Source organism: Balaenoptera borealis (genome assembly GCF_965194805.1).
Source record: "Balaenoptera borealis genome assembly, chromosome: 19".
Classification (NCBI taxonomy): Eukaryota; Metazoa; Chordata; class Mammalia; order Artiodactyla; family Balaenopteridae; genus Balaenoptera; species Balaenoptera borealis.
In genome coordinates, this window is record NC_138878.1 from 65,433,129 (window position 1) to 65,460,937 (window position 27,809).

The following is a 27,809-nucleotide window of genomic DNA, read 5'->3' on the forward strand; positions in this document are numbered from 1 at the left end:
GTGTTTATATCCTAAATGGGGGAACTATAAATAAACACAAAAACAAATACTTTGAAAGGGTGAAAACAGCATGAAGCTGATCACATAAGCTGAGGTTTCTAAATCTCGGAACTATTGACATTTGGGCTGGGTAATTCGCAGGGCGGGGCGTGGGGAGGGCGCTGTCCTGTGCATTGTGGGATGTCCAGCAGCATCCAGGGACCCTGCTCAGTAGATGCCAGTAGCAAGGGATTGTAATGAAAAGAATTCAGGCTGTTCCACCTCAAATCCTGCTCCATACTGGAAGTCTTTTAACATTTTCAGCTGTTTCTTCTCTTACTTGCCTTTGCATCCCTAAATAATAATTATCTTCTAGATGTGTCAGCAATATACAGTGTAGATCCTTCTCTCTGATAGATAAGGATTTAACTCATGGAGACCTCATTTTTCCTCCCTATAAGTATTTTTAATTCTTCTATTGGTTAATTTTGTGGCATTAACTAATAGACTTCTGTCATGATTTCTCCTTTCAGAGGGCATATCTTTCCTCTCCCTTTTTAAGCAGCTTTGTTGAGATAGAACCCACATACCATGCAATTCACTCACTTAAAGTGTATAATTCAATGGCTTTTAACTATAATCATAAAATAGCGCAAGCATCCACCTTAGATCCATTTTAGAACATTCTCATTAGCCCAAGGAGATACCACAAACCCCTCAGCCAGTCACCCCCAATCTCCCCACACCCCCAATCTCCCCACCCAGTGCTAGGTGATCACTAATCTACTTTCTGTCTGTATAGGTTTGCCAATTCTAGACATTTCATATAAATGGGATCATACAATATATGTTCGTTTGTGGTGGGCTTCTTTTGCTTAGCATAATGTTTTCAAGGTTCATTCATGTTGTAGCATGAATCAATACTTCATTTCCTATTATTGCAGGATAATATTCCATTGTATGGATATACCACATTTAACTATTGGATATTTGGGTTACTTCCAGATTTGGCTACTATGAGTAATGCTGCCGTGAACATTTGTGTGCACTTTTTTGTGGGAAGGTATGTTTTCACATCTGTTGGATGTATACCTAGGAGTGGAATGTCTGGATCACATATTTATCCTTTTGAGAAATGAGGTAGCATCTCTGGACTTCATTCTGCAAGGCAGAAATATTAGACCCACTGAACAACTCTTCAGCTCATTGGCGGACTCTTCAGAAGGGGTGTCCCAGAAGATGCAGGTTATGGACGCTTTCAGCTCTCATTTCTAAATTTGCTCATGAATTCATCTCACATTAGCCGAGGTCTCCCATGGGGTTAACCTGGAGACCTAGAGGCTGTAGGCTCAGAGACAAGTCTGCTAAGCCCCTAACCTTGAGAAGGTCCTCCACCCTCACTTCCCCTGACCCCATGTGGTAGGCAGAACTCCAAAATGACCCCCAATATTCCCACCCCCTTGTGCAATCCCCTCCCCTTGAATGTGGGCAAGACTTGAGAATAGGATGGGGTGCCATCCCCATGATTAGGTTACATTATATGCAAGGTGAAGGAATTTTGCTTGTGTAATTAAGGTCCCTAATAAGTTGACTTGAAGTTAGTCAAAAGGAAGATTATCCTGGGTGGGCCTGACCTAATCAGGTGATCTCTTTCAAAAGGGTCAAGAATCACTTCACACCAGTCAGAATGGAAAGTCTACAAATAATAAATGCTGGAGAGGATGTGGAGAAAAGGGAACCCTCCTACACTGTTGGTGGGAATGTAAACTGGTACAACCATTATGGAGAACAATACGGAGGTTCCTTAAAAAACTAAAGATAGAGCTACCGTATGATCCAGCAATCCCACTCCTGGGCATATATCTGGAGAAAACGCTAAGTCAAAAAGATACATCCACCCCAATGTTCATAGCAGCACTATTTACAATAGTCAAGGCATGGAAGCAACCTAAGTGTCCATTGACAGATGAGTGGATAAAGAAGATGTGGTATATATATTCAATGGAATATTACTCAGCCATAAAAAAGAATAAAATAACGCCATTTACAGCAACATGGATGGACCTAGAGATTATCGTACCAAGTGAAGTAATTCAGACAGAGAAAGACAAATATCATATGATATCACTTATATGTGGAACCTAAAAAAATGATACAAATGAATTTATTCATAAAACAGAAACAGACTCACGGACATAGACAACAAACTTATGGTTAACAAAGGGGAAAGATGGGGGGGAGGGGTAAATTAGGAGTTTGGGATTAACAGATACACACTACTATATATGAAATAGATAAACAACAAGGTCCTACTATAGCACAGGGAACTAAATTCAATGTCTTGTAATAACCTATAATAGAAAAGAATCTGAAAAAGAAAAAATATATGTATTGTATATAGATATGTAATACATATATGTGTGTGTATATATATATATATATATATATATATATATATATATATATATCTGAATCACTTTGCTGTACACCAGAAACTAACACAACATTGTAAATCAACTATACTTCAATTTTTAAAAATTAATTAATTTATTTATTTTTGGCTGTGTTGGGTCTTCGTTGCTGCACGCGAGCTTTCTCTAGTTGCGGCAAGCGGAGGCTACTCTTCGTTGGGGTGCACGGGCTTCTCATTGCAGTGGCTTCTCTTGTTGCGGAGCACGGGCTCTAGGCATGCGGGCTTCAGTAGTTGTGGCAGGCGGGCTCAGTAGTTGTGGCGCACGGGCTTAGTGGCGCCGCAGCATGTGGGATCTTCCCGGACCAGGGCTCGAACCCGTGTCCCCTGCATTGGCAGGCGGATTCTTCACCACTGCGCCACCAGGGAAGTCCTATACTTCAATTTTTAAAAAGAGGGTCAAGAAGTCAGAGAGACTCAAAGCAAGAGATTCTCCTGCTATCCTGAAGGAGCAAATTGCTCCACTGTAGAGAGACCCACGTGGTCAAGACCTAAGGGTGGTGGGGCTTCCCTGGTGGCGCAGTGGTTAAGACAAACACTCTACCTGCTCTTGAACAGTCAGCTTACATGCTTCTTCCTCCAGGAAGTCTTCCCTGACCCCCCAAGGCTGCATCAAGGATTACAGCTGTGCTTCCACCATGCCCTATAGGGCTCCCATTAGAGCACAGTCACCCTGTATTGCAATCAGCACATTGGTCGGACTCCCCCAGGAGAGCAGGAGCTGTTCAGGACAGGCATGTGTCTGGTTCACTTTGGTGTCCCCCAGAGCCCAGCCCTGGTAGACAGGAAGCTTCGGTTTACAGGTGCTGAATGAATGGATGGATGGATGGATGAAGGAATGAATGAATGACTCAGGGAATGAGTGGATACATATTGCAGGGTCCTTACCCCCTAGCAGTCCCTGCCCAACCACTCTCCCCGCCTCACATCCTGAATGTGCTTTTTCCCAGGTGCTTGAGTGTTTCTCATCAACAACAGCTGGGGCCTTTGTGTTTTCTCAAGAGGAACAGAGTGCTGGTGGCATGTTTTCCCGCTGTACCAGGAAGGGAAGATCAGCGTTTCTAAAACGTCCTCATTCAGGGTGAAGTGGAAATATTCCAGCTCTGGGGAGTCAGGTGGCCTGAGTTCCAATCTTTGCTTTGCCTTGCCTCCCTAAAGGACCCAGAACCAAATCGTTGTTCTCTCTGACCCTTCATCCTCTTGTCTAAAAAGGGACAGAGGGGTGCAGTTAGTGATCTCCCTCTGGATAGGATGCTCTAGGACCGTGATTCAAAAGCCACACTTCCAAGGAATTCTGGCAGGGCTCTTTTGGTGCCTGTGAAGCCCCCGAAATTATGTACAAAATTTTGTGGATATGGGTATTGTTTTCTGGGGGTTCATAGCTTTTATCTGATTCACAAAGGGATCCCTAATCCCCTACAAGAGTTACTTCTTTTTTTTTTTTTTTTTAATGCACATCTTGCAACTGATGCACATTTTCCCTTTATTCATACTATCTTTTACAAGAGTTACTTCTTATAAATGGATTTAGCAAAATCTCATTTGTGCTAATAAAAATAAAGGCCAAAAAGAAAAAAAGAAAAAGAAAAAAAAAAAAAAGCAAGGAAGAATATATAAATGCATAGGTAATATCTAAAGCAGGTTTTTCTCAGCCCCAGCATGAGTCACATCTTGGACCAGATCATTCTTTGTGGTGGGGGCCGCCCTGCGCATTGTAGGGTGTTAGGCAGCACCGCTGGTCCCACTAGATGCCAACAGCACCCCCTCCCCAGTTGCGACATCCAAAAATGTCCCCAGACATTGCCTGATGTCCCCTTGGGGCAAAATCACCCTGAGCAGGGAACCACTCATCTAGAAGAAGAAACTGATAACAATTTTTCCCTTTGAGGAACAAACCTGGGATTGAGAAAAAATGAAAAGAAAGTTATTTTTTTCTTTCTACACTTCTCTGCTGTTTAAATTTGAAAATCATGACTGCGTTACATTTATAATAAAAATGAGTTTATTGTTAAAATAAATTACCTCCATTCAAGGGACCACTACACAGCCATTGAAAAAATCAGGCAAATCTCTACATCTGATACATTACCTGCATGGCATGCAGCAGCCATGATTCAAACTTTTGCCCTCAAGACCCCTCTTTACACTTAAAAATTGTAGCAGACCCCAAAGAGCTTTTGTTTATGTGTGTTGTGTCTGTCAATATTTAACATATTCAAAATTGAAGCTGAGACGATTTTAAAATATGTATTACTTAAGTAAAATAATAAATTCATTGCATGTTTGCATAAACAAACTTCTTTTAGTGAAAAATAACTATTTCCCCAAAAAATATAGTGGTATCGGTTTATTTTTTTAACTTTTTAATATGTTATATTGGAGTATAGTTGATTAACATTGTTGTGTTAGTTTCAGGTGTATGCTTTATGTTTTTGAAAATCTATTCAGGGAATTCCCTGGCGGTCCAGTGGTTAGGACTCCGTGCTTTCACTGCCGAGGGCCCGGGTTCGATCCCTGTTAGGGAACTAAGACCCCACAAGCCTTGCAGCGCCGGGGTGGGGGGGTGGGGAGAAAGAAGAAAATCTATTCAATGTTTGGCCTAATAGAAGAAAGTTAGGTTCTCATATCTGCTTCTGCATTCAATCTATGGTGTTATCACCCATTGTGAAGCCTCCAAAAGCCTCTGGACTCTATGTACTCATGAGAGACTAAGAGTGAAAAAGGCAAATAATATCTAAGTATTATTATAAAAATGGTTTTGACCTTGTGGTGGCCACACTTTGAGAACCACTGATGCACAGTACTATTCTGTAAATGAAATGAGTACAAAACACTGTGTAAACATGATGATAGATAAAAAGATGAGATTGCGTGGCTTCAGTATACACGGAGGCATACACTTAGGGTTAAGTATCGGTAGGCTCAGGAGATTCCCAGGATTCAAATCTTAGCTTCACCACTTCCTAGCTGTATGACCAGGAGAAAGTTAATTAACCTCTCTGGGCCTCAGGATCTCATTTGTAAAATGGGGATGATAATATAATAAAAGCACTGACCTCCTTGGGTTATTCAATGTAAAGTGCTCAAGACTTGAATGCAAAGTGTCTGGCACATAGAAAACAGTACATTATGCAATTAATTTATGCAAACTATTATTATTAAGTAGCTTTAAAAAACATAAGGTAGGGGTTTCTCTGGTGGCGCAGTGGTTAAGAATCCGCCTGCCAATGCAGGGGACTCGGGTTTGAGCCCTGGTCCCGGAAGATCCCACACGCCGCGGAGCAACTAAGCCTGTGCACCACAACTACTGAGCCTGCGCTCTAGAGCCCGCGAGCCACAACTACTGAGCCCATACGCCACAACTACTGAAGCCCTGGAGCCCGTGCTCAGCAACAAGAGAAGCCACTGCAATGAGAAGCCCACGCACCGCAACAAAGAGTAACCCCCCCTCGCCCTAACTAGAGAAAGCCCGCCTGCAGCAATGAAGACCCAACTCAGCCAAAAATAAATAAATTAAAAAAAACAAAACATAAGGTAGAGTTATATAACTGATGCTAAATGATCTCCATAACACATGTGAAATTGGAGCGTACAGAACTATGTGCATACTATGATAAATGCTGTGTCAAATAAACATGTATGTGCTACAGATTCACCTGTGTGTGGATGTAAACACATACATATATGCTTAGATATGCATATAGTATTCTTGAAATTATACATTAAAAGATAATAATACCTTAGGGCGAAGGGTATTTCTGGATGTCAGGAGGTCAGAAGTAGGACAGACTTTTCGCAGCATTCCTTCAAAAAAAAAAAGATAAATCTTTAACTATGGAATCCCATTGTATTTTCAAAATGTAAAAAACAAAACCACCACCAAAAACACTAACTTAATTTTTTTTTTAAAGAACATAGACTTTAGGATTTTAAGTTGTTAAGTTCCAGGCAAAATCAGCAAATACCTCAGCACTTGCCCCACAACTGCTCATCCTGCACACAAGACAGACAGCACCAAACGATCAGAATGGCAGACAGCACTAGTCGATGGGGACATCCTTTCCCACTGAGCAGATGTTCAAATCCTTCTCAACACTGTGCTCCAAGAAGCCACTAGGAATCAGTTACTCTTGACAAAGAAGCTGAAACACATCTGCCATCCCAGTTCTCGGGCATGACCTCCAGAAATTCCTGAAATCATTGAAAATGACTCAGAGTATTTCCCTCAGGGAATCTGATCCTGCTGACTCTTAGTTCTCTCCCGCTAACCTATCCCCACCACTCTTCCTGTTCCAGAGGGATTTGGAGTCCTGCTAGCCCATCCCCCTCCTTTTTTACAGAAAAAGAAACTGAAGCTCCAGAGATTAAAAGACTTGCTCAAGGTCACAGAATGTGTTTGCATCAAATTCGAAGTCAGGTATAGCAGCTGAGAGAGGAGACTCTGGGATTAGAAAGGAATGGGTGTGAATTCTTTGCATCTTTCAAGCTGGGTGACCTTACCTCCCAAAGTCTCAGTTTCCTCATCTACAAAATGGGGCTCTTTGGAATGCCTAGCTCAGAGGATGTTTGGGAGAACCCAATGAGCTGGTAAATGAAAAGGGCTCAGCACAGTGTCTGACACCTAACAAGAGCTTGATCAATGTGTCTGTGGCCATTACTGTAGTGGTTGCAGAAGTTGTTCTGATTGCCCCCAAGAGACTAAATCTAGAAGAGGTGAAGAACCCAAGGGCTAGCACTGTGTTTCCTTTTTAATATAGTTCAAGAATAAGCTTATCTGGGACTTTCCTGCTGGTCCAGCGGTAAAGGATCTGCCTTCCAATGAAGGCGAGGCGGGTTCGATCCTTGGTCAGGGAACTAAAATCTCACATGTCACTGGGCAACTAAGCCCGCGCGCCACAACTGCTGAGCTCGAGCACCTCAACTAGAAAGCCCGCCTGCCGCAAACTAGAGAGAGAAAACCCACCACCGCAACTAGAGAGAAGCCCTCTCGCCGCAAGGAAATATACCGCATGCCTCAATGAAGATCCCGCCTGCTGCGACTAAGACCTGACGCAATAAAAAATCAATAAATAAAATAAAATAAAAAGTAATAAATTAAAAAAAAAAAAAAGCTTATCAAACATTCAGGCCGTTTTCAATCCCTCAGTGTAGTAGGTGAGATCACACATCTCAGAGACCACTTTGAGCCTCCATCCCTCACCTGTAAAACGTGTGTGTGCACGCACTGGCTCAGTGTGTGTGATAATTCCTACCTGCAGGGCTGCTGGGAACATCTCCTGAGATCATGGATGGGAGGAAAGTGTGTGGCTCATAGTAGGTGCAATAAATAGTAGCCGTTATCTCTTCACAGAGTGACCAGGCATTAGGAGAAGCCACTGCTCTCTGGTACAAAAGGGAGGAAGCTCAAGTTTTGGAACCAGCTGAACCTAGTCCCAACTCACAGCTCTGCCAAGTTCCACCTGTGTGACCCTGGGTGAGTCATCTCACCTCTATGGACCTAGCTGCAAAATGAGTCCAATAAACTCAACATGCAGGCTTGGGGAGAAAATTAAATGAAGCAAGTACTTCCCTGGCGGTCCGGTGGTTAGGACGCCACCACCCTTCCACTTCAGGGGGCACAGGTTCGATCCCTAGTTGGGGAACTAAGATCCTGCATGCCTGCGCAGCGTAGCCAAGAAAAAAAAAATTTTTTTTTAAATAAATAAATGAAGCAAGGAAGGTGAGTAATAGTAACTGTTCTCTAAGTGGTCATTGTGATACCGAGAGTTAATTTTTATTGATCCGGACCTGTGTCATTTGCTGTCCGACACGCTTTACATGGACTGAATTATAAAGTGAGGCTGTTAATTACAATGATTAAGCAATTTAACAAACAACCATCTAATCTTATTTTGTACAACTCTAGCCACCGCCTCTCCCCCACCCCGCCAGGGTGGAGACCTGGACCCGTCCTCTGTATCCAATGCCCTCCCCCTGGGCAGGCAGAGACGTGTTTGAAATAAAGTTTATTGAAGTTTCTGTCGGTATTTACATATGATACACGGTAAATAACAGAGCCAGGCCCCCCACCCCACCCCTTCCCCACCCCCAAAGTCCCCCTCCCCCCAGCCTCGTTAAAAATCGCTGCGTAAAGACAGGTTAACTGCTGCGGTCCCCCCTCCCCCCTCCCCCCTAAGATGCAAACTAAAAGCCCCCGTCCCTCCCCTGCCCCCCTCCCCCCACCCAGGGGGCCTTTCTAGTTCCGTGTACAACACTGTGCTACCTCGCCCCTCCTCCCCTAATAAGGGGGTGGGTGAGTTTCTGGTGACCCCCATCTGTCCAAGGGGGCGAACGGACCCTTGAAAGAGGCCAGAGTTGGGGGTCTGAGATGGGAAGGGGGACTTCAATGAGGGGGAGGGCCAGAAAATGGAAGACTTCGAGGTTTGGGGGGTGTCGACCCCCGCTACTGCCTCTCCCTCCCCCGACGGGGCCTCGAGGGGGAAGAGGCGGGCACAGGCGTGGAAACGGCGTGGAGGAATTCCCTCCACCCTAGGGTCTCCATTCTTGTCGCGTGGTATGTGGGGCTGGATGCACCGACGGCCTTTGGATGAGCGGGTGAAGAGGAGGCCGGGAGACAGAGGAAGGAAGAGAAGCCAAGGTCAGCTGAGAGAGCAAGAAGAGCCGTTAGAGAGAGCCCTCGAAAAGGCAGGTAACCTTCAGAAGGCCGAGAAGCGCCCAGCAGGTGAGAAAGAATGGGGTCTCCCGTGGGTGGGGGAGTGGGGGAGGGGACACCATACCTGCGGCCTCCAGCCCCACCCCGGCCGCACTACACCCGAGGACCACTAAAGTCCGGAGGTGAGACTGGGCCGGGAAGGAGAGAAGTCGGGGCAGAGAGCAGAAGAGGATGCTTGGCATTTCTGGCGGCAGCTGGAACCTACTCTCCTGCCCAGAGCCTCTGCAGCGAGGCGGAAGGCTGGGGGATCGTTCGCGGAGGTGGGCGCGCTCGGCCGCTCGGCCTGAGGAGCGGAGGAACCTGGGAGGCGGTACTAGGCCTGGAGGGGAGTGGCCTAAGGAAAGGGGGCGGGTCATCTAGAAGGAGGCGTCATCTGCAAGTGGAAGGGACCAATGAAGTGGAGCGGTCAGGAAAGAGGGCGGGGTTATGGCGACGGGGCGGGGCCACTGGGAAGAGGGCGGGGCTAACGCGTGCGCAGCGTCCTCCGGGTTGGGACGAGGAGTCCCGAGGACTTGAGGGGGAGCTGCGTTGTGGGGAGACCCGTGAGGAGTAGGAGGAAGAGGAGGAGGAGGAAGAGGAGGAAGAGGGGCTCCCCGGGGGCGGGGCCTCAGCAGGGCGAGGTGGAGATGTGCAGGTGGTCCGGGTACTTGATGGCTGGAGGGTAGTTCTGCGTCATCTGGATGGATACGTCGCTAGAGATGTCGGAGGGGCTGCGGCCGCGGCGCCACGCCTCGGGCTGCAGAAACTGGCCCGAGTAGTCGGAGCAGTCGCTGAGACGCGGGCGGTAGAAGGCCGGGTGCGGACGGTACATCTCCTCCTCCGCGTAGCGCTTGGTGAACAGGTACACGGACATCACGCCAGCTCCCTGTGGCAAGGCAGGGTCAGAGTCGCAGAGGCTGGCCCCGGGCTCCCTCTGACCCCGAAACTCGAGACCCCCAGTCCCTCCTCTGCCAGGACCCAAGATTCCAGGCCTCCAGCTTCCTCCTTTCCCAGAACCCAGGAATTAGGGCCCCAGTCTCCTCCTCCCCAGGATCCCGGGAGTTGGAGCTCCCAGACCCTCCGCCTCCAGGACCCAGGGGTGAGGACCTCAGCCACCACCTCCTTTTAATTCAGAGTCTACACCCACAGCCTCCTTTTCCTCCTGCCCAGGAATCATGCCCTCCCCCCCCAACCCCCCCCCCATTCAAAACTCTAGAGTCTGGGCCCCACAGACATCACCTCTTTGAGTAGGAAGGAGGAAGCTGCGAAGGCAAAAGACCACCCGTAGCGATAGTGGAAATACTGCTCGGAGCTGCTGGGCCTGTTCATGACCTCGTCGTTGATGCTGGAAATGTAAAGAACCAAGCCCACCACCAAGGAGAGGCCTGGGGGAGCAGAGGGGTGCCCTTGGTCCATTAGCAGTGGACCCCTTTCCCCAGCCCCAGGCCCCCTGCATCTCACTGCCATCCTCTCCCCTCTCCCCCCTGCTCTACCCTGGACTAAATTCCATCCTTTGAAGTTCCTTGTGTGCTGGGCCTCGGCTGGGTGCAGGGAGCCCAGAGATAAATCAAAAGCCTCCTCTCCCCTCCCACCCGCATCCCTCATCTGCCATCCAGGAGCTCACAGTGCAATTGGGGCAGGCAAACATGAACACTGATCAACAGTCACATCCGTGGTGACATGTACTGTAAAGAAAACAGGAGCACAGAGCTCTGTGGGTCCAGAAGAGGCAGCAAACCCACCTGGGGCAAGGGTGGAGGGAGTCAAGGAAAGCTTCCTGGAAGCATGACTTTGTCCAAGTCCTAAAGGATGAGGCCCAGGGAAGAATTAGGGTTTACCATTATACCACTCCAGCCAGGGCAGAGGGAACAGCATGGGCAAAGAGTTGGAGGGGGAACAATGAACTGATCCATCCATGTAGCTAAAACATGGACCACAGCCACAAGAAATGAGGCCAGAGAAGGGGGCAGGGGCATTGCCATGATGAGGCTCGAATGCCAGGCTGAGGAGCTTGGCATCAATGCCAAGGGCGCTAGGGAGCCATGGATGGTCTGAAGCAGAGGAAGGACAAGGCCAGGTCGAAGTGTTAGAAGATCCTTTTGGGGCTGATTGGTTCTGGGAAGAGACTGGAAGGGAGAAACTGGATATCGTGATATTCCAGGGGGAGGAGGAAGCTGTAGAGATCATAATAGCAACAACAACAACACCAATAGCAATAATAATAATAGCAACTGCTTATATAGGTCTTGCTCTGAGCTAGGCACCATTCTCAGTGTTCTATATGCACTAACTCATTCAAACCTCACCACACTTTCAAATTGGTACCATTTTTATCTCCATTTACAGCTGAGGAAACAGAGGCACATGGAGAAGGTGGAGAGGAGAGGTCTGATTTGAAAAATTTTAAGAGGCAACTATCACTTCTTCAAGATGAACTTTCTTTTAAACAGTAGCCATGCAGAGCGATAGCATAGCCATACATAGGGTGGCTTAAAGAGGCTATAAAATCCCTCCCCCCAGATTAATCCAAGTAATCCTCATCAGCATCTTCCCCTAGAATCCTACAAATAAACACCTGTGTGCCCATCGCACCCAGAATAAATCTAAATTCCTTCCACTGCCTGCAAAAGAGGTTAGCAAACAATGCCTGCCCAGGGCTAAATCCAGCCCACCTCCTGTGTTTGTATGGCCTACTAGCTAAGAATGGCTTTTATATAATTAAATGGTTGAAAAAATCAAAAGAAGACTATTTTGTGGCACGTAAAAAGTATATGAATTTCATTTGGCAGTTCCTCAAAGTGTTAAAGATAGAATTACCATATGACCCAGCGATTCCACTCCTAGGTATTTACCCAAGGGAACTGGAAACATATGCTCACACAAAAACTTGTGCATGAATGTTTGCAGCAGCATTATTCATAATAGCCAAAAAGTGGAAACAACCCAAATGTCTATCAACTGAATGGATAAACAAAATGTGGTATAGCCATATAAAGGAATACTATTCAGCCAAAGAAAGGAATGAAGTACGCATTTATACTACCACATGGATGAACCTAGAAAAATGTGCTAAGTGAAAGAAGCTAGATGCATAAGACCACATATTGTATGGTTCCATTTATATGAAATGTCCAAAACAGGCAAATCCATAGAGATAGAAAGTGGATTAGTGAGTGGTTGCCGGGGAGTGGGGTGGAGGGGGGATTATGATTAGCTGTTAAAGGGAGTGAGGTTTCTTTTTGGGGTGATGAAAATGTGGTAAAATTAGGTAATGGAGATGGTTGCACAACCTTGTGAACATACTAAAACTGCTGAATATATGAACTTTATGTTATGTGAATTATAATATCTCAATTTAAAAAGCATATGAATTTATAATTTCAGGGTCCATAAATAAACTTTTGTTGGGACACAGACACGCCCATTTGTTTACATTTAGCCTATGGCTGTACCGGCAAAACTGAGTAGTTGCGGCAGAGACTGTATGGCCCGTAAAGCTGAAAATATTTGTTATCTGGTATTTTACAGAAACATGTTCCTGACCCCTGGCCTGCAATGCCTGCAAAGTCACCTGCCAAACTCATCTCCAGCCATTTCTCCTTGCACCTGCTACTTAGATGGCACTCTTGCTTGAACACAAGCTCATTTCTGCCTCAGGGCCTTTGCTCTCCCTGTTCCCTTGAACTGGAATGCTCTTCCCCCAGATTTCCACGTCTCTCTCTGTCACTTCATTTATTATTATTATTAATTATTATTTTGGCCGCGTAGCATGTGGGATCTTAGTTCCCCGACTAGGGATAGAACTTGCACCCTCTGCAGTGGAAGCACAGCATCCTAACCCCTGGTATCTGTCACTTCATTTAGATCTCTTATTCCTTGTCACCTCTTTAGAAAGGACGTCTATGATCTCCTTGTTTTAAAAAATTGCCCCTTCACTCAGAATTAGAGAAATGCAGGTGAAAACGATGAGGACATAGCATTTCTCATCCATCAGATCGTCGAAAGTTAAAAAGCTTCACAACAGACTCTTTGTGAGGCAGGGAAATGGAAGCTCTTATATATTGCTGGTGGGGATGCAAAATGAATGGTGCAACCTCTATGGAGGGGAGTTTGGCCATGTCTAACAATACCACACATATATTTATCCTTCAACCCAGCAATCCCACGTCTAGAAATTGACCCTGAAGATACCTGTCCAACAGTATGAAAGCACATATGTACAAGTTAATTCACTGCAGCATTATTCATAATTGCAAAATATTAAAAATGACCTAGATGCCCTTACATAGAGGATTAATGGAATAAACTATAAAACATCACATAACAGAGTACTGTGCCACTATGAAAGGACAATGAGGAAGATCTCTAGGAACAGATACGGAGTTCAGTGATAGTTCCAGACCATATCACTAATTTTTTAAAAAGAGTATACAGAATGCTAGCTTTTCAGCCCAAAAAAGGTACATAAAATACATATATGCATCTGCTTATTTTTACAAAAAGAGACATAGGAGGGGAAACAAACATGAAGTTGATTACTTTAGGTAGGTGAGAACAGAAGGAAGAGATGGGAAGGAAGTGGCACTCCTCTGAGTATATATTTTTGCATAATTTTGACCTTTGGAACTATGCTAATATTTTATATATTCAAAAGATAAAATCAACAAGGATCTGGGGCTTCCCTGGTGGTGCAGTGGTTAAGAATCTGCCTGCCAGTGCAGGGGACACAGGTTCGAGCCCTGGTCCAGGAAGATCCCACATGCCGCAGAGCAACTAAGCCCGTGCGCCACAAATACTGAGCCCGCGTGCCTAGAGCCCGTGCTCCGCAACAGGAGAAGCCACCACAATGAGAAGCCTGTGCATCGCAACAAAGAGTAGCCCCCACTTGCTGCAACTAGAGAAAGCCTACGCGCAGCAACAAAGACCCAATGCAGCCAAGAATAAAATAAATAAATTGATTAAAAAAAAAAAAAACAAGGATGGGGAAAACAACTAAAATTGAATACAAACAAAAATAAATTAAGCTAATTTATATCAGATGAATAATACCACCACAGGAGGGGGGAAAGTAGTAATCCAAGTAACTTTTGGGCAAAGTACTTTGAATATATATCTCAGTTTAAAGACAAAAAGGTCTGTGAAGAAATCTGTGAACGGTCTGTGAACCGTATTTAGTAGATTTTTATTGGGAGTGGTGTAGGGGTAGCAGTACTTAAGTTATTCTGTGTGAATAGTAGGGCTGAGCAAATGTGCAAATATACTGATGTTTTGGGGAGGTGGAGATCTCATTCTGAAAGAAGGAAGATACAAATCAGAATGGGGTAAGTCAAGAAAGACCCTTGTGGTGTCAGTACAAACTCCTGTTTTACAAATATATGTAATTTCCCAGCTCGTATCCTGAAATATCCTAGGAGCAGTGACACCCCAGCGGCAATGAGCACACCTAGCACCCAGATTTTGGTCTCTACTGTCACCCCCACTACATCAGGAGCTAGGAAGAAACAGCTCATTTGAAGCCTGAGGCAGGGGCAGTAAAAGTGTACTGGTACCACAAAATAAGGACGTACTCAAAAAAAAAATGTTGGAGACATGTCAAAAAAGGACACAGGAACTCATCTGAAGGAGGTTCCTGATAGCCCAACTGGGGACAATCTGAACATCAAAATGAATACTAAAAGTAATGGCATACAATACACTGAATTTTTTAAAAATGTGAATCCATACTGATATATTCTTTAAGGAAATAAATAATAAAAGAAAAGAGAAAATTTGGGAATTCCTTGGCAGTCCAGTGGTTAAGACTCCACACTTTCACTGCTGAGGGGCTGGGTTCAATCCCTGGTCCGGGAGCTAGAATCCCACAAGCCACGTGGCCAAAAAAAAAAAAAAAAATTTTCTTTTCGGTGACATCCATGTAGATAGAACAGCAGAGTTAAGAAAACACCATTTTGCAACCCTTGTAGTAATATTAGGATTTAGGCAAGCGTCGTCGACAGCGGACATTAAATCACTGTATGACAGAATCTCCTCATGGAATATCTATTAATTACAAAGAGATTTTTGAAAACTTCCTTTATCATAAAGGAACCTGACAGATACCATCTGAACCAAGAAACCAAAGCTAACATCACCAATAATGGGGCAAACGGACACCCCGACCTCTTGATGTGATCGTGACACTACTTCGTTTATGTAGTGTCCCTGCTGGTAATTTGTAACATGGATCCACTCCTGTGGAAACTGTGGGGTGTTCTACAAAACACTGGCTGCATTCTTCAAAAACACATCAACATGAAAGATTTTTTTTTAAAGGTACAGGAACTATATAAAAGATGAAAGGAGGCGAAAGAGACACAGCAAGGAAATACAGAACTGGATCCTGAATCAGGGGGAAAAACTGACTATAAAAGGCAGTGTGGGGCTTCCCTGGTGGCGCAGTGGTTGAGAATCTGCCTGCCAATGCAGGGGACACGGGTTCGAGCCCTGGTCTGGGAAGATCCCACATGCCGCGGAGCAACTGGGCCCGTGAGCCACAACTACTGAGCCTGAGCGTCTGGAGCCTCTGCTCCGCAACAAGAGAGGCCGCGATAGTGACAGGCCCGCGCACCGCGATGAAGAGTGGCCCCCACTCGCCGCAACTGGAGAAAGCCCTCACACAGAAACGAAGACCCAACACAGCCAAAAATAAACATAATAAATAAATAATAAATAAAAATTAAAAAAAAAAAAAAAAGGCAGTGTGGAGACAATTGGTGAGATCTGAATATGAACTGCATATCAGCTGTAATGCTGTATAAGTGTTAAACTTCCTGAATTTGATGATTGTACTGTGGTTAGGAAAGAAAATGCACTTGTGCTTAGGACATAATTGCTGACGTATTTAAGAGTGAAGTGTTTGCAATTTATGTTCAGGTGGTTATATATAATATAATATAATATAAATTACATAATATATACATATATAGATATATACACATAAGATACACAGAAATACAAATGTGGAAAATGTTATAAATTGGTCCCAGTGAAGAATATATGAGAGTTCCTTGTATAATTCTTGCAACTTTTCTGTATGTTTAAAATTTTTCCAAAGCAACACATTTTGAATAAAATGGACATCCCCAAACAGGACTTTTCCCCCAAGGTACAAAAATGTTACCCTGCAAATGACTTATTCATTGTAAAGAGAAAAATGTACCTTTTCAATGGAGAGCTCTAATGATCACCCCCTTTACCAAGGGTTCAAACTTTGTTCCACTACTGGTAGGAACAACTTGACATTATTTGCTACCTGAAGTGATGGGCTATAAAGAACATGGCACCACCTCTAAATCTTGCCAAACATATTTAACCAGAATCTAATCAAGTCTCTACCCTGGACATAACTTCCAGGCTACAGAAAATACAAAGAAAGAGGAACAAATCAAATGATGCCACAAGGAAACAATCAAATAAATGTGGGATGTGGGGTGTTCTACAAGACACCCTATCCTGCAGATTTCAAAATGACAATGGTATGAGCCAAGCTGTAATACTTAAGCAAGTGACTGATCTTAACGTCTCAAAAAGAGACACAACCAGATAGCATTAGGTCTCCTGATGCAATACAGTAGGACATAATAGCACCACCTATCTATGAAGTATTTTATCCCCTCCCCCCCCCAAAAAAAATCAAACCTGGATCTGATCTACAGTTTTACAGGAAAACACAGGATGGATGAGCATATTAAATCACAAAAACACAATTAGAAAGATCTAGAGTGTGGGAATTCTATGAGACAAATGACTACATTTCTTCAACAAATAAATGGCAAGGAAAAAAATAGAAGGAGAAGGACTGTTATAGATTAAAAGAGGCTTCAGAGATCTATCAACTAAATGCACAAGTGGAACTTGGATCCTGGTCTGCAAGAAACTAATGGTAAAAAAAAAAGGCATTTATGAGACAAGTGGGGAAGTTGAACACTAACTAGATATTAATTTATATTAAGCAGCTATTCTTAATTGTTTGGGCATGACAGTGGCACTGTGGCTAGTTAAATAACCAAGTACTAATTTCTCAGAGATATACTGAAATATTTGTGGATAAAACGATTTAATGTTTGAGACCGACTTTAAAATCATGTAGTGAAGTACAGAAGGGAGGTATGGCAGTATGACTAAAAAAAGATTCACCATATGTTGATAATTGTTGAAACTGAGTGAAGGGTACATGGCAAATTATACTATCCTTTGTATATTTTTATAATGAAATATATTTTAAAAGTCAGTGTGTAAAAAAATGTAGTATGGGAACTATTCTAGACTAAAAGAGAATTAACTAAATGCTATGCATAAACAGACTGAATCCTGGTTCTGGGGGAAAAGCTATAAAAGGCATTCTTAGAACAACTGGGACAGTTTGAAAATGTAATGAATTATATTATGGAATTATTGTAAAATTCCTAGACTTGATAATGGTATTGTAGTTATGTAGAAAATGTCATTACTCTTAAGAGATGCATATTAAAATGTTTAGAGGTGAACAATCATGATGCCTGCAACTTACTTTCAAACGGTAAAGCCAGAAACAAACAAACAAAAACCAAACTGTGTGTAAAGAGAGAGACAGAATATGGCAAAACTTTAGCAAAATGCAAGTATCTATGTGGATCTAGGTGGAAGAAGTACCAGTGTTCACCGTACTATTCTATAGATTTCAAAGTTTTCATTAAAAATTTGGAGTGATTGAGGTAAGATTAAATAATGACGTTCCCATCAATCTCCTTCCCCTTAACTGTTTTATTTATCTTTGTTGCACTTATCACTACCTAACATTATATTTTCTATCTATTTGTAGTCTTTTAGTCATGAATCTCCTCCACTTCCTCGAGGATGTTTGAAACTAGTCTACCTTGTTTCCTACTGCATTCCTAGCATCTGGTGCAAGATCCAGCACATAATAAATACTAGTTGAATGGATGAATATACTTGCCATGCAACTGGAACTTCTAGCTCGTTAGCCGCTTTTCCCTTTTAAATCCACTCTAAATCCCCATTCCTCTGTCTCCTTTAAGAATTAGCCTTTGCTGAACTTCCATAGCACTTTCAACTTCTGGTATTGCATAATTTTGATGTTCCAGAAGAGGGGGCCCATGAAGTGTTACATGGTGAAGGCATCTGCTATAGGTCTTGAAAGATGAACAGGTTTATAGGAAAAGAATACCTAGGGAATTCCCTAGCGGTCCAATGGTTAGGACTAAGTGCTTTCACTGCCAGGGGCCCAGGCTCAATCCCTAGTCGGGGAATTAAGAGCCCACAAGCCATGCGGCATGGCCAAAAATAAATAAAATAAAGGCAATGCGTGACTGTAAACGAGATCCTTAAAAAAAAAAAAAAAAAAAAAAAAAAAGGAAAGAAACAATACCTAAAGATCCTTTAAAAAAAAAAAGAAAGAAACAATACCTAAATAAGTCCAGAAACCACACTGGCTAGACTACCCTAGTCAAATGCAGGGGAATCCTCTTGATTCCCAGTCCCCCATCCAAGAAGGATGGTCCATCATCAAGTAATGTCTGTTTTACTTCCTGAATCTCTCAAAATCTAAACCCATTTTTTGCATCCCCAAGTCCAGCTAAGGCTTATTCCCTAAGCCTGTCCCACTGCCTACAAATCTGTATCCCCCTGTTTTAGATACTGGTTCTTTCTAAAACCCATACCTGCTAACCACTCCTGCCTCACCTCAAGTCCCATGTTTCACATTTCAGTTGTAAATAACAAACATTCTCCATGCAGAGAGTCAGGAGCAGGGTTGATGAGAAGGAAACAAATATTTCCAAAGAGAAAGAGCTTTTGGTTGTTGTTTTTCACCCTTGTTGTTGTTTTTAGTAATTGAAAGTTATCTAAAAACAATGTCAAAAGGTAAGTTATTCTTGTCATTCTTTCTCCTTCCTGGTCATTTTACAGTGGCTCTGGTTCTCTAAAAAATAACGTTCTTTTCCCTTTTTTCTCCTTCTCTCTTTTTCTCTCTCCCTTCCCCCTTCCCTGCTCTGTAATCCAACTCTCTCCCTCCCCCCTCCACTACATCTGCTTCAGAATACTTAGAGCACAGTAGGCAAGAATCACCTACATTCCAAGCTGAATAGGAACAACCTGGCTTTAGAACAAAGAGTTTCAGGACCACGGAGAGCTACACAGCTGGCTACCTCTGTCTTAGCTGCTTTCTAGGGTCTTAACACATGCTGTGAATTCCATCTCTGTACAAGGCACTTTTCTCTCTTCACTTGAAAAACTTCCTCTCGCCCTTTCTGCATCATCAATTTAGATGTCACCTGCTCTTGAAGTTGTGGTCGTTCCCACCCTTCCCACCACCTTATTGTGTCAGCTTAATGCATCTGCACTTTTCCCAGAATGCCCTGAGCTGTCTTTACCATGCATCCCTTCTACAAATATTTCATTGTGGACTTTGTGCCAGCAACTCATCTAGGCTCTGAAGATACTAGCAAGAGCATGTCCCTGCCTTCTGGAGATTACATTCCAGTAGAAGGAGACAGAAAATGAATAAGACGACAATAGCAATAAGTGCTATGAAACAAATATAAAATAGGGAGTGTGATGGATAGTATAGTGGGGGCAAAGCAACATGGGGTACCATTGTCAGAGAAAGAAACTCTGAAGAGGGAAAGTTGGAGTCTTTGAGAATTAGGGGGAAGAGACTTCCAAACATGGAGGGCTCATGAGTGTAAAAGTGAGGTTGAGATGATCATTTTTGAGGAATAGACTGAGGCCAGTGCAGCTGAAGTTACAAGCAATGGAGAGAGTGTTAGTGAGTTAGGTAATGAGGCCAGAGGTCTGAACAGTAGCCAAATCATGGAAGACCTTGTAAGCCAGCACGAGGAGTTGGGATGTATTCTAAGCGCAATGGAAATCCATTAAAGGGATTTAAGTGTTGTGTGACAAGCACTGATGCACGTGTAGCTGGGAGCTGTTTTGTGACTGCCTGTAGACCGCCATGCATTCCAATATACATTAGGTGCAGACAAATACTGTTTGATTCCACTTATACGAGGTCCCTAGAATAGTCAAATTCATAGAGTCAGAAAGTACACTGGTTGATGCCAGGGGCCAGGCAGGGGTTGGGGAGGGGGAATGGAGAGTTATTGTTTAATGGGGACAGAGTTTCAGTTTAGGAAGGTGAAAAATTTGGGAGATGGATGGTGGTGACAGCTGCACAACAATGTGAATGTACTTAGTGCCACTGAACTGTACAATTAAATATGGTTAAAATAGTATGTTTTATATTATGTGACTTTCACCACAATAAAAAAAAAAAAAAAGATTCAGTATGTCACCAGTGCCCAGCACAGGGCGTGGCATGTAAGATGTCTCTGTAAATGTTTGATGAGTGAATGAATGAATGAGCAGATGCATAGAGCATGATTGAAGGTCAGGGGTTAATATGAGCCATGCATGGGAAGCATGCCTCTTATGACCTGGAAAAAGAAAATCAATGTCACTCCAGCCTCCTCCCCTTCTCTCACCAACCATATCCAGTCAGTCATCTGGTTCTATTGATTCTTCTGTCAATATCCTTCTCTCTCAAAGCCATCCGGTCACCTTTATCCTTCCACACCCCCTCCCAGCTCAAACCTTATCTGCTATTGCCTGGACCACTGCATAAACGTCCTCCTCTGTTTGCCCATTTCCAGTCTCTTTCCTTCTAGTCCAAGTCCCTGAGGGATCTCTAACGTCCAGGTGTGACCCTATCCCTTTCCTGCCCCAGCCCTCTCACCACTTTCTCCAAAATTGAATGCCAACTTCACCATTTACCCGACCTCGGGCAACTCTTGTCTCTTTCTAAGTCTCAGTTTCCTCACTGGGAACATGAGGTGGTTGGACTAGAGCATTCCATTCCAAGATCTAAGATGTTGTTGGTACTATTTCCATTCTTCCCCCCCCCCCTTTTTTTTTGGCCCCATCACGCAGCATGCAGGATCTTGCTTCCTAGACCAGGGATCGAACCCGTGCCCCCTGCAGCGGAAGTGCAGAGTCTTAACCACTGACCACCAGGGAAGTCCCCCTTTCCTCTCTTTTAATCTCCTTTGTCTTTATGATTTTTAACTGTGGTGGGGCAGCAGAGCGCCAGGGTGAAAGTCTGGGTTGGAATCCTGCTTCCACTATGGAGCAACTTAACTTCTGAGTGCTTCTGTTTCCTCAAGTGGAAAATGGGAATGATAATAGCATCTGCCTTATGAGGGGAAGAAAAAGAAATAACTTAATTTGCACAAAGCACTTAGAACTTCCCCAAACCATGGCACTCAATAAAGTGTTTATTATAACGGTTGTTGTTGCTACTACTGCTATGTATGAATGTATGTGTGTACGTATTTATTTAAAATTACCACGTGTTGAATACTTACTGCTATAGACCAGGCACTGGGTTGGCCCTTCACATCCGTGATCTAGACCAGGGGTCAGAAAACTACTCTTTGTCCTGCTGCCTGTCTTTGTATGGTTTGCGAGCTAAGTGTGGTTTTTACACTTTTTTAATGGTGGGGGAAAAAAAACAAAAGAAGAAGAATATTTCATAACCCATAAAAATTACACTGAATTCAAATTTCAGGGTCCATAAATAGGATGATTGGAACACAGCCAGGCCCACTGCTTCCCCTCTGGTTGCTTTGGCACTCCAACCCTATGACTCACAAAGCCTGAAATATTTACTATTTGGCCCTAAGCGAAAAGTTTGCTGACCCCTGAACAAGACTGGTCCTCTCAACAGCTCCAGAAAGGAAGGCTGTAACTCACACACTGAGTAAGTGGTAGGATGTTAACCCAGGTCTTTCTAGGTTCACAGGAGCACGTGCCTTCAGCCACTGCACCCTACAACCTTTAAAGCACACAACTGGATACTTTGGGTGGGGTGCATAGGTCATAGTCTATGAAATGAAGTTCATGAAGTGAAGGTTCAATCCCCCCCATTACTCTATTATTACATCAGAGGCCTGACTTCCAGCCCTGAAGGCACCATTGATCCTCAGCTTGACCTTGGGAAGTCAGGTCCTGATGCACTGGTCCTGATGCAAATCAGGTCCGTGAGCATGGCTTTTGGGAAGAGAATATCCTCGGTTCTAATGCCAGCGCTGCCATTTACCAGCTATGTCACCTCTTTTGTTTCACCTTCTGTGAACCACGAACAACGGGATTTTCCTTCTAATGTTTCAGGTGGGTTGAATAAACGTTCCCATGCTCCTTACCCTTGCCCCACTTTCTGTCTCTCTAGGCCACTATTTTTCCATCTGACACTCTGGGATGGAGATATTCTACGTGTCTTATTTTAGCTCTGTGTCTGGCTCTACATGCTGTGATTCAAATTTGCACAGAGGTTGCACCCTGGTTTCCCTGGGAAAAGGTCTCGTCAGGTTAGGTTGGAAACACGGGGGAGGTTTAGCCTGGAGAAAGCTGGGTGAGGAACAGGGAGGAGACTGGGGGAGAGGATATTTGAAGATCTGTCTTCAATTATTTGCAGAGCCAACTCAAAAGAGGCAGCCGAATGTGGGCCCAAAGGGACAGAATAGAAACGAGACATACAGCGGGGTTTGTTCATAAAATATCAACTGAATTAAAAGGGCCCGAATGGAGTTTAATTAAATCATGTTGAATTAATTCGAATTGAACTGAAGAAATGAGTCAGAATAGATTGGGGTTAGTTGGGCCAGATTGATGGAGTTAAGTGTGTCAGAGCTGAGGTGATCTGGGCTGACCTGAGCTGAGTTGGACCTAATTGGACTGGATTGAGCTGAAATTTGGAGGAGGGTAACACTTCAGAAACAGCTCTACTCTCTCTACTGAGCTCTGCTCTGGAGCTCAGGACACATGGGTCCCTGGGGAGCCAGCATTACGCTGGTATCTTAGGCAACTCCCTGCACAATTTCAGGCCTCGGTATCCCCATGTTATCAAATGAGTGCTAATAATAACTCCCGGGCAGAGATGTTATGAGAAGGTTATGAGATCACTCATGCAAAAGAACCCTGAATCTCAAAAGAAACAAGAACTATAAACAAACGTTGAACTCTAGCTAATGACACGCATGGTGAAGAATTTAGGGCAAAGTGTACTGATGCCTGCAACTCACTTGGAAATGCATTTTAAAATGATAATAAGACTGATGGATGGGTAGAGAGACAGATGGACAGATACAGGATAAAGCAAGTCCTGTGGTATGGTAATGGTCGACTGTAAGTGGTGGGCACAGGGTTCTTTCGACTTTTCTGATTGAAAAATGTTCAAGTAAAATGATGCACAGAACATAAAGAGCCTTGTAATCTGTTAATTGCTAAAACATCAGCAGTGGTTAAAAATACAGCCTCTGGAGGCGAAATGCGTGAGTTTGAATCCCATCTCTGCCTCTCACTGGTTGTATGGCCCTGAGCAAATGACTTCATTTCTCTGAGTGTTTGTTTCCATATCTGTAAAATGGGGCTATTAATAGCATTTACCTCACAGGGTTGTTGTGAGTATCAGAACAGAGCCTGGCACCTGATTAGCACCCAACAGGCATTCGCTGTGATTTGGCGGCTAGCTCCATTTCACAGAGAAGGAAGGTGGGGCTCAGAGAGGTTCTGCAACTCCTCCAGGATTACACAGCAAGGAAGTGGCTTTCCTACTGGAAGACGAACCCCAGGTTCCTGGAACCTAAAATAGTCCCGCGGCCTGTAAGTCTTTTCCTTGGGCTTACCCGATAGGATGAAGAAGATGCCAGAAACGAAGGCCAGAATGGTCCTCTGTGGGCGGATGTGACCGATGTTGCTGATGACGAAGGCGGTGAACACGAGGAAGAGACTGACCATGGGGAAGGGGGTGGCTGTGCGCACTGTCTCTGGGGGAGGGGTAAGAAGAAAGACGGGGGTGAGGGGGGGACTCTCCAGGAGGACACCTCCCCATTCTCCTGACCTCTCCACTTCCACCCCCCATCTCCCCGCCCCGCCCCTGCTCTTTTATGTGGCTCCTCCCCTTTCTGAAACGTCCACTGCTGGCCCCACCCCTTCACACAGGCCACACCTCCTTTGGTTTGACCCCACCCCTTACTTATTGACTCCACCCACTTCCCAGGCCCCACCCCTTCAACCTGGCCCCTCCTCCTTACCCAACCACTCTGCCTGCTTTCAAGTCTCCACTCCTTCCCTCCCACCCCACCCCTTCTCTGGTCCTACCCTTTCTCCCAGGACCCGCCCTGTCACCCTGCCCCCTTGTTGCTTAACTCTCCCCACCCCCCTGCTTCCCCTCACTCAGAATATTCTCCGTGTTTTCCGTCACCAGGTTGATCTCCGGTTCAAGGAAGTATTCTGAGGCCACGCAGCGACCCTTTTCCCGGCCTGAGGGGAAGATAAGAAGGCAGGGCTGGATGAGAGGCTCCTGAGCTCTGGAGAGGCAGTCAGGGGCAGGACGCACAGCAGAGAGACCCCAGGATGGGAATGTGAGGCTTAATCCAAGGGTCATGGTCTGTACTACTCTTAGGGGGTCGCAGAAGGGGGTGGGCAGGAGTCCGAGGGCTCCTATTGCAAGCTGCCTTAGAGTCCCTTGGATGGAGGACAGGGCTGGAAGACTGAGTCCCAAGTGAGGAGGGGCTATGGGCCAGGACTCCTGGATCCCTAAAGAGGCAAGGTCTGGGGGGTGAGGTGGGACAGGATTCCTAGAAGGAGTGGTCTCTGTCGTAGCTGGGAGGCATAGTTTTTTTTTTTTTTTTATTCTTCCCATTCAGCTCTGGAACTGTCCAGGAGACAAGTTCTGAACTTAGACTACTGCTTCTAAGGGACCAGGGGCTCCAGGTTACGGGGATTAGGGACCTGGAGATTGTGTGAGCATTAGGGTTCTTAGATCCAGGGAATAAAGAGCTAGAAACTGAATCTCCAGGTAGAAACTTGACTCTGCAGGAGAGAAACAGGATTGATTTCTGGATTTCTGGCACCCACGGGATGGAACTATGGATAAAGACTCTCGGATCCCAAGCAAGGCAGGGACAGTTGACTGGTGGGCAGGTGAGGGCTGTACCTGCGAAGAAGCAGACGCGCCATAGGCCGGCATGCAGCGCCATCTTGACCTCCGTGGTCTGGTTCTGCGGCAACACCGTCCCCTCTTCCATGTACAGCCAGTAGTCCGTGCTGACCGCGATGCCCACCAGCAGCAGGCCACACGCACCGAACACGCTGCTCAGCAGGGTCAGGGCACGACTACTGCAGTGACTCATCCTCAGCGGCAGGGGGCGCCCTGCGGGGCCTGAGGGACGGGAAGCTGCAGTGAAGGGCTCTGACGGGACCACTAGAGTCCCCACACCCCAGGCAGCCACGTGGGACATCGGACCCAGGCCAGAAACAACAATCCCCAAACTGAACCCTCTCAAATCTGACCTCTGTGTCCTGACCTACGACTCCATCCCTGTAACTTGTCTAGAAACCCTAACCTAGTTCACCAATCCTGACTCCATGCCCAGACCTGACACCCTGACCCCTTTCTTTTGGACTCTGTCTCTGAATAGCAACCAGAAATCCCCCAAGTGGGTCACTAGCCAAGGACCCTAACCCCATACCCTGGCCTTGACCTCAGACCTCCCATCGAAGTTTAAACCCTTGGACTCATATCTTGACCCTTAACATCCAATTCCAATACCAAGCAAGACCTTGACCTTCTAACTCTGATATGGTGTCTTGACCTCAATTTGGTATCCCAGTCTGAGATCTTGGACCACGACCCAGATCCAAGATTCCAGAACCTTAATTCCCCCCTCCCCCCATCCCAAATCCCCGCAGGCCCCTGAACCTGGAATGCTAGAACTCCACCCCATGTTGCTGGATCCCAGAATATTGGGGCCCAGAGACCTGGAGCCAGGATTTTGGCTAGAGACTCCAGAATGTCAAAACCATGATCTGGGAGCCCCCCATGTCAGCACCCTAATCAGAGCACTCCAGTCAAACAAGTGACCCTCCTTCAAACTAGGGATCAGTGCTCTGAACTCTAAAACCCAAATCAGGAAGCCCAGGATCCTCATTCCCCCCACCCCCATTACCAGATCCCCAAATTCCCTACCAGAGGCTCTGGACTCCAACTTCCCATACTAGGGCTTCCAAATACAGACTCTCTTCAACATCCAACCTGGAACCCAGATCCCCCTAACACTGGACCCTCAAAAAAGAGATCCTCAGTTCAAGGCTGTGGCCTCCAAAACTCCAATCAGAAATCTGGAGATTCCAACTAGGGAGCTCTTAATCCCTTACCCACCACACTCACCCTTTACCAAGAACATTTCCCTAAACCACACAGTCTCATGATTTGGGGGGCTCAAATTGGGATCCCCATCCTATCTCAACCAGAGACCTCAACCTACATGAATACCACAATCTCCATCACCTTTTTAACTATGAAGGTTAAGACCCCTAATCAACACCCCCCCAACAATGCAGCCAAGACGTGAGACCCCACTCTCCTTAACCAGAATTCTCATAGCCTTGAAACTTGACACCACCCCAATAAGAACCCTGGAGTTTGAGACAATCTTCATCCCGCCTGCCCACCCCCCCCCCCCCCCCCCCCGCCCCATTGCAGCACCTAGTGCCCCCAGCCCACCCGCCCCGCCCCCAGCCTCCTGGAGGATTCAGGAATCCGAGACTGGCAGGGCTCCAACCAGCTTTTCCTCCCATCCCCCGTCCCACGGCTCCAGGGCTTGACTGCCAGCTGTCTGCTCCTATTGCAGTCCAATCACCTCGGAAACCAGCATCAAAAACTCTGTCGCCCTGACTGTCTTAGTCCCAGGTAGCTGACCTCAGCTCCCCCCATTGGCTCCTCGGACTCCCAGCTGGGACCTTGCCAACGTCACCCTTCTCACTTCCCCTCTGGAGGTCCCCTCCTTCCTTGCTCGATTCCTCCTCACTCTAAATGGCCCGCCCAGATCTCCTCATTCTCCTCCAGCCTCCAGCCCTTCCTCCTTTGGGACCCCCTCCCCCCTCCCCCCCACCCCCCCAGGCCCGGAGCCTCCTTCCTTCTTTATCCTTCTTTATCCCAGCCTTTCCTGGATATAGGCTTCTGGATCCCCGGGGTCCCATTCTCCAAGCCCCAAGTCCAAACTCCACCTCCCTTCAGTGTCTTGGGAGACGTACTCCCTCTTTCTGGGGACCCCTTCTCAGACTCACAGCCTGCCTTTACCGGGCCCGGGCCCTCCCCCCTCAGCCAGGACCGCCTCCCTCAAGGACCTGGCCTGCACCCTCCCCGGTGCCCACGGTCTCCAAGACTCGGACATTAAGAGTATAGTTGCCCCACTCTGGGACCCTCAGACCCCGTCCTCCCGGATTCCTTAGGCCCAAATGTCCCTCCATCCCCCATTGCCCCCGAACTCGGGCGTCCGACCGCCAGAATCTCAGCCCCCGGAGCCACTCAGGCCCCTTTTAGCCCCAAACCCCGGCTCCCAGCCACCTCCAGAGGAACCCCCCGCGCCCACCTCCTTCCAGGACCCTCCCCTCGCGCTCACCTCGCTCAGGGTTGGGCGGACGCTCCGGGCCGCGGGCCCCGCAGCCGCATGACCGGCCCCGCGGCTTCCCCCGGCCGCCGCCGCCGCCACCGGGGTCGCCGGTGCCCGCGCCCCCCGCCCCCGCCCCGGAGCCCGGCGTCCCGGCCCCCTCCCGGCCTCCCACCCCCCACCC

The 27,809-nt window shown here is 46.0% G+C and overlaps 1 protein-coding gene across 1 annotated transcript; it reads right to left on the minus strand.

Annotated features, from left to right (window-relative positions):
* Positions 1 to 8,662: 8,662 nt before the first annotated feature.
* CACNG7 (calcium voltage-gated channel auxiliary subunit gamma 7) lies at positions 8,663 to 27,741 on the minus strand. Its single transcript, XM_082368308.1, has 6 exons — positions 27,638 to 27,741; positions 25,171 to 25,395; positions 24,408 to 24,494; positions 23,858 to 23,998; positions 10,380 to 10,525; positions 8,663 to 10,026 (listed from the first exon to the last, which is right to left on the minus strand). Exons 2-6 carry the CDS (start codon positions 25,364 to 25,366, stop codon positions 9,769 to 9,771), a joined length of 828 nt encoding a protein of 275 aa, XP_082224434.1. The 5' UTR covers positions 25,367 to 25,395; positions 27,638 to 27,741; the 3' UTR covers positions 8,663 to 9,768.
* Between the last annotated feature and the right edge of the window lie 68 nt (positions 27,742 to 27,809).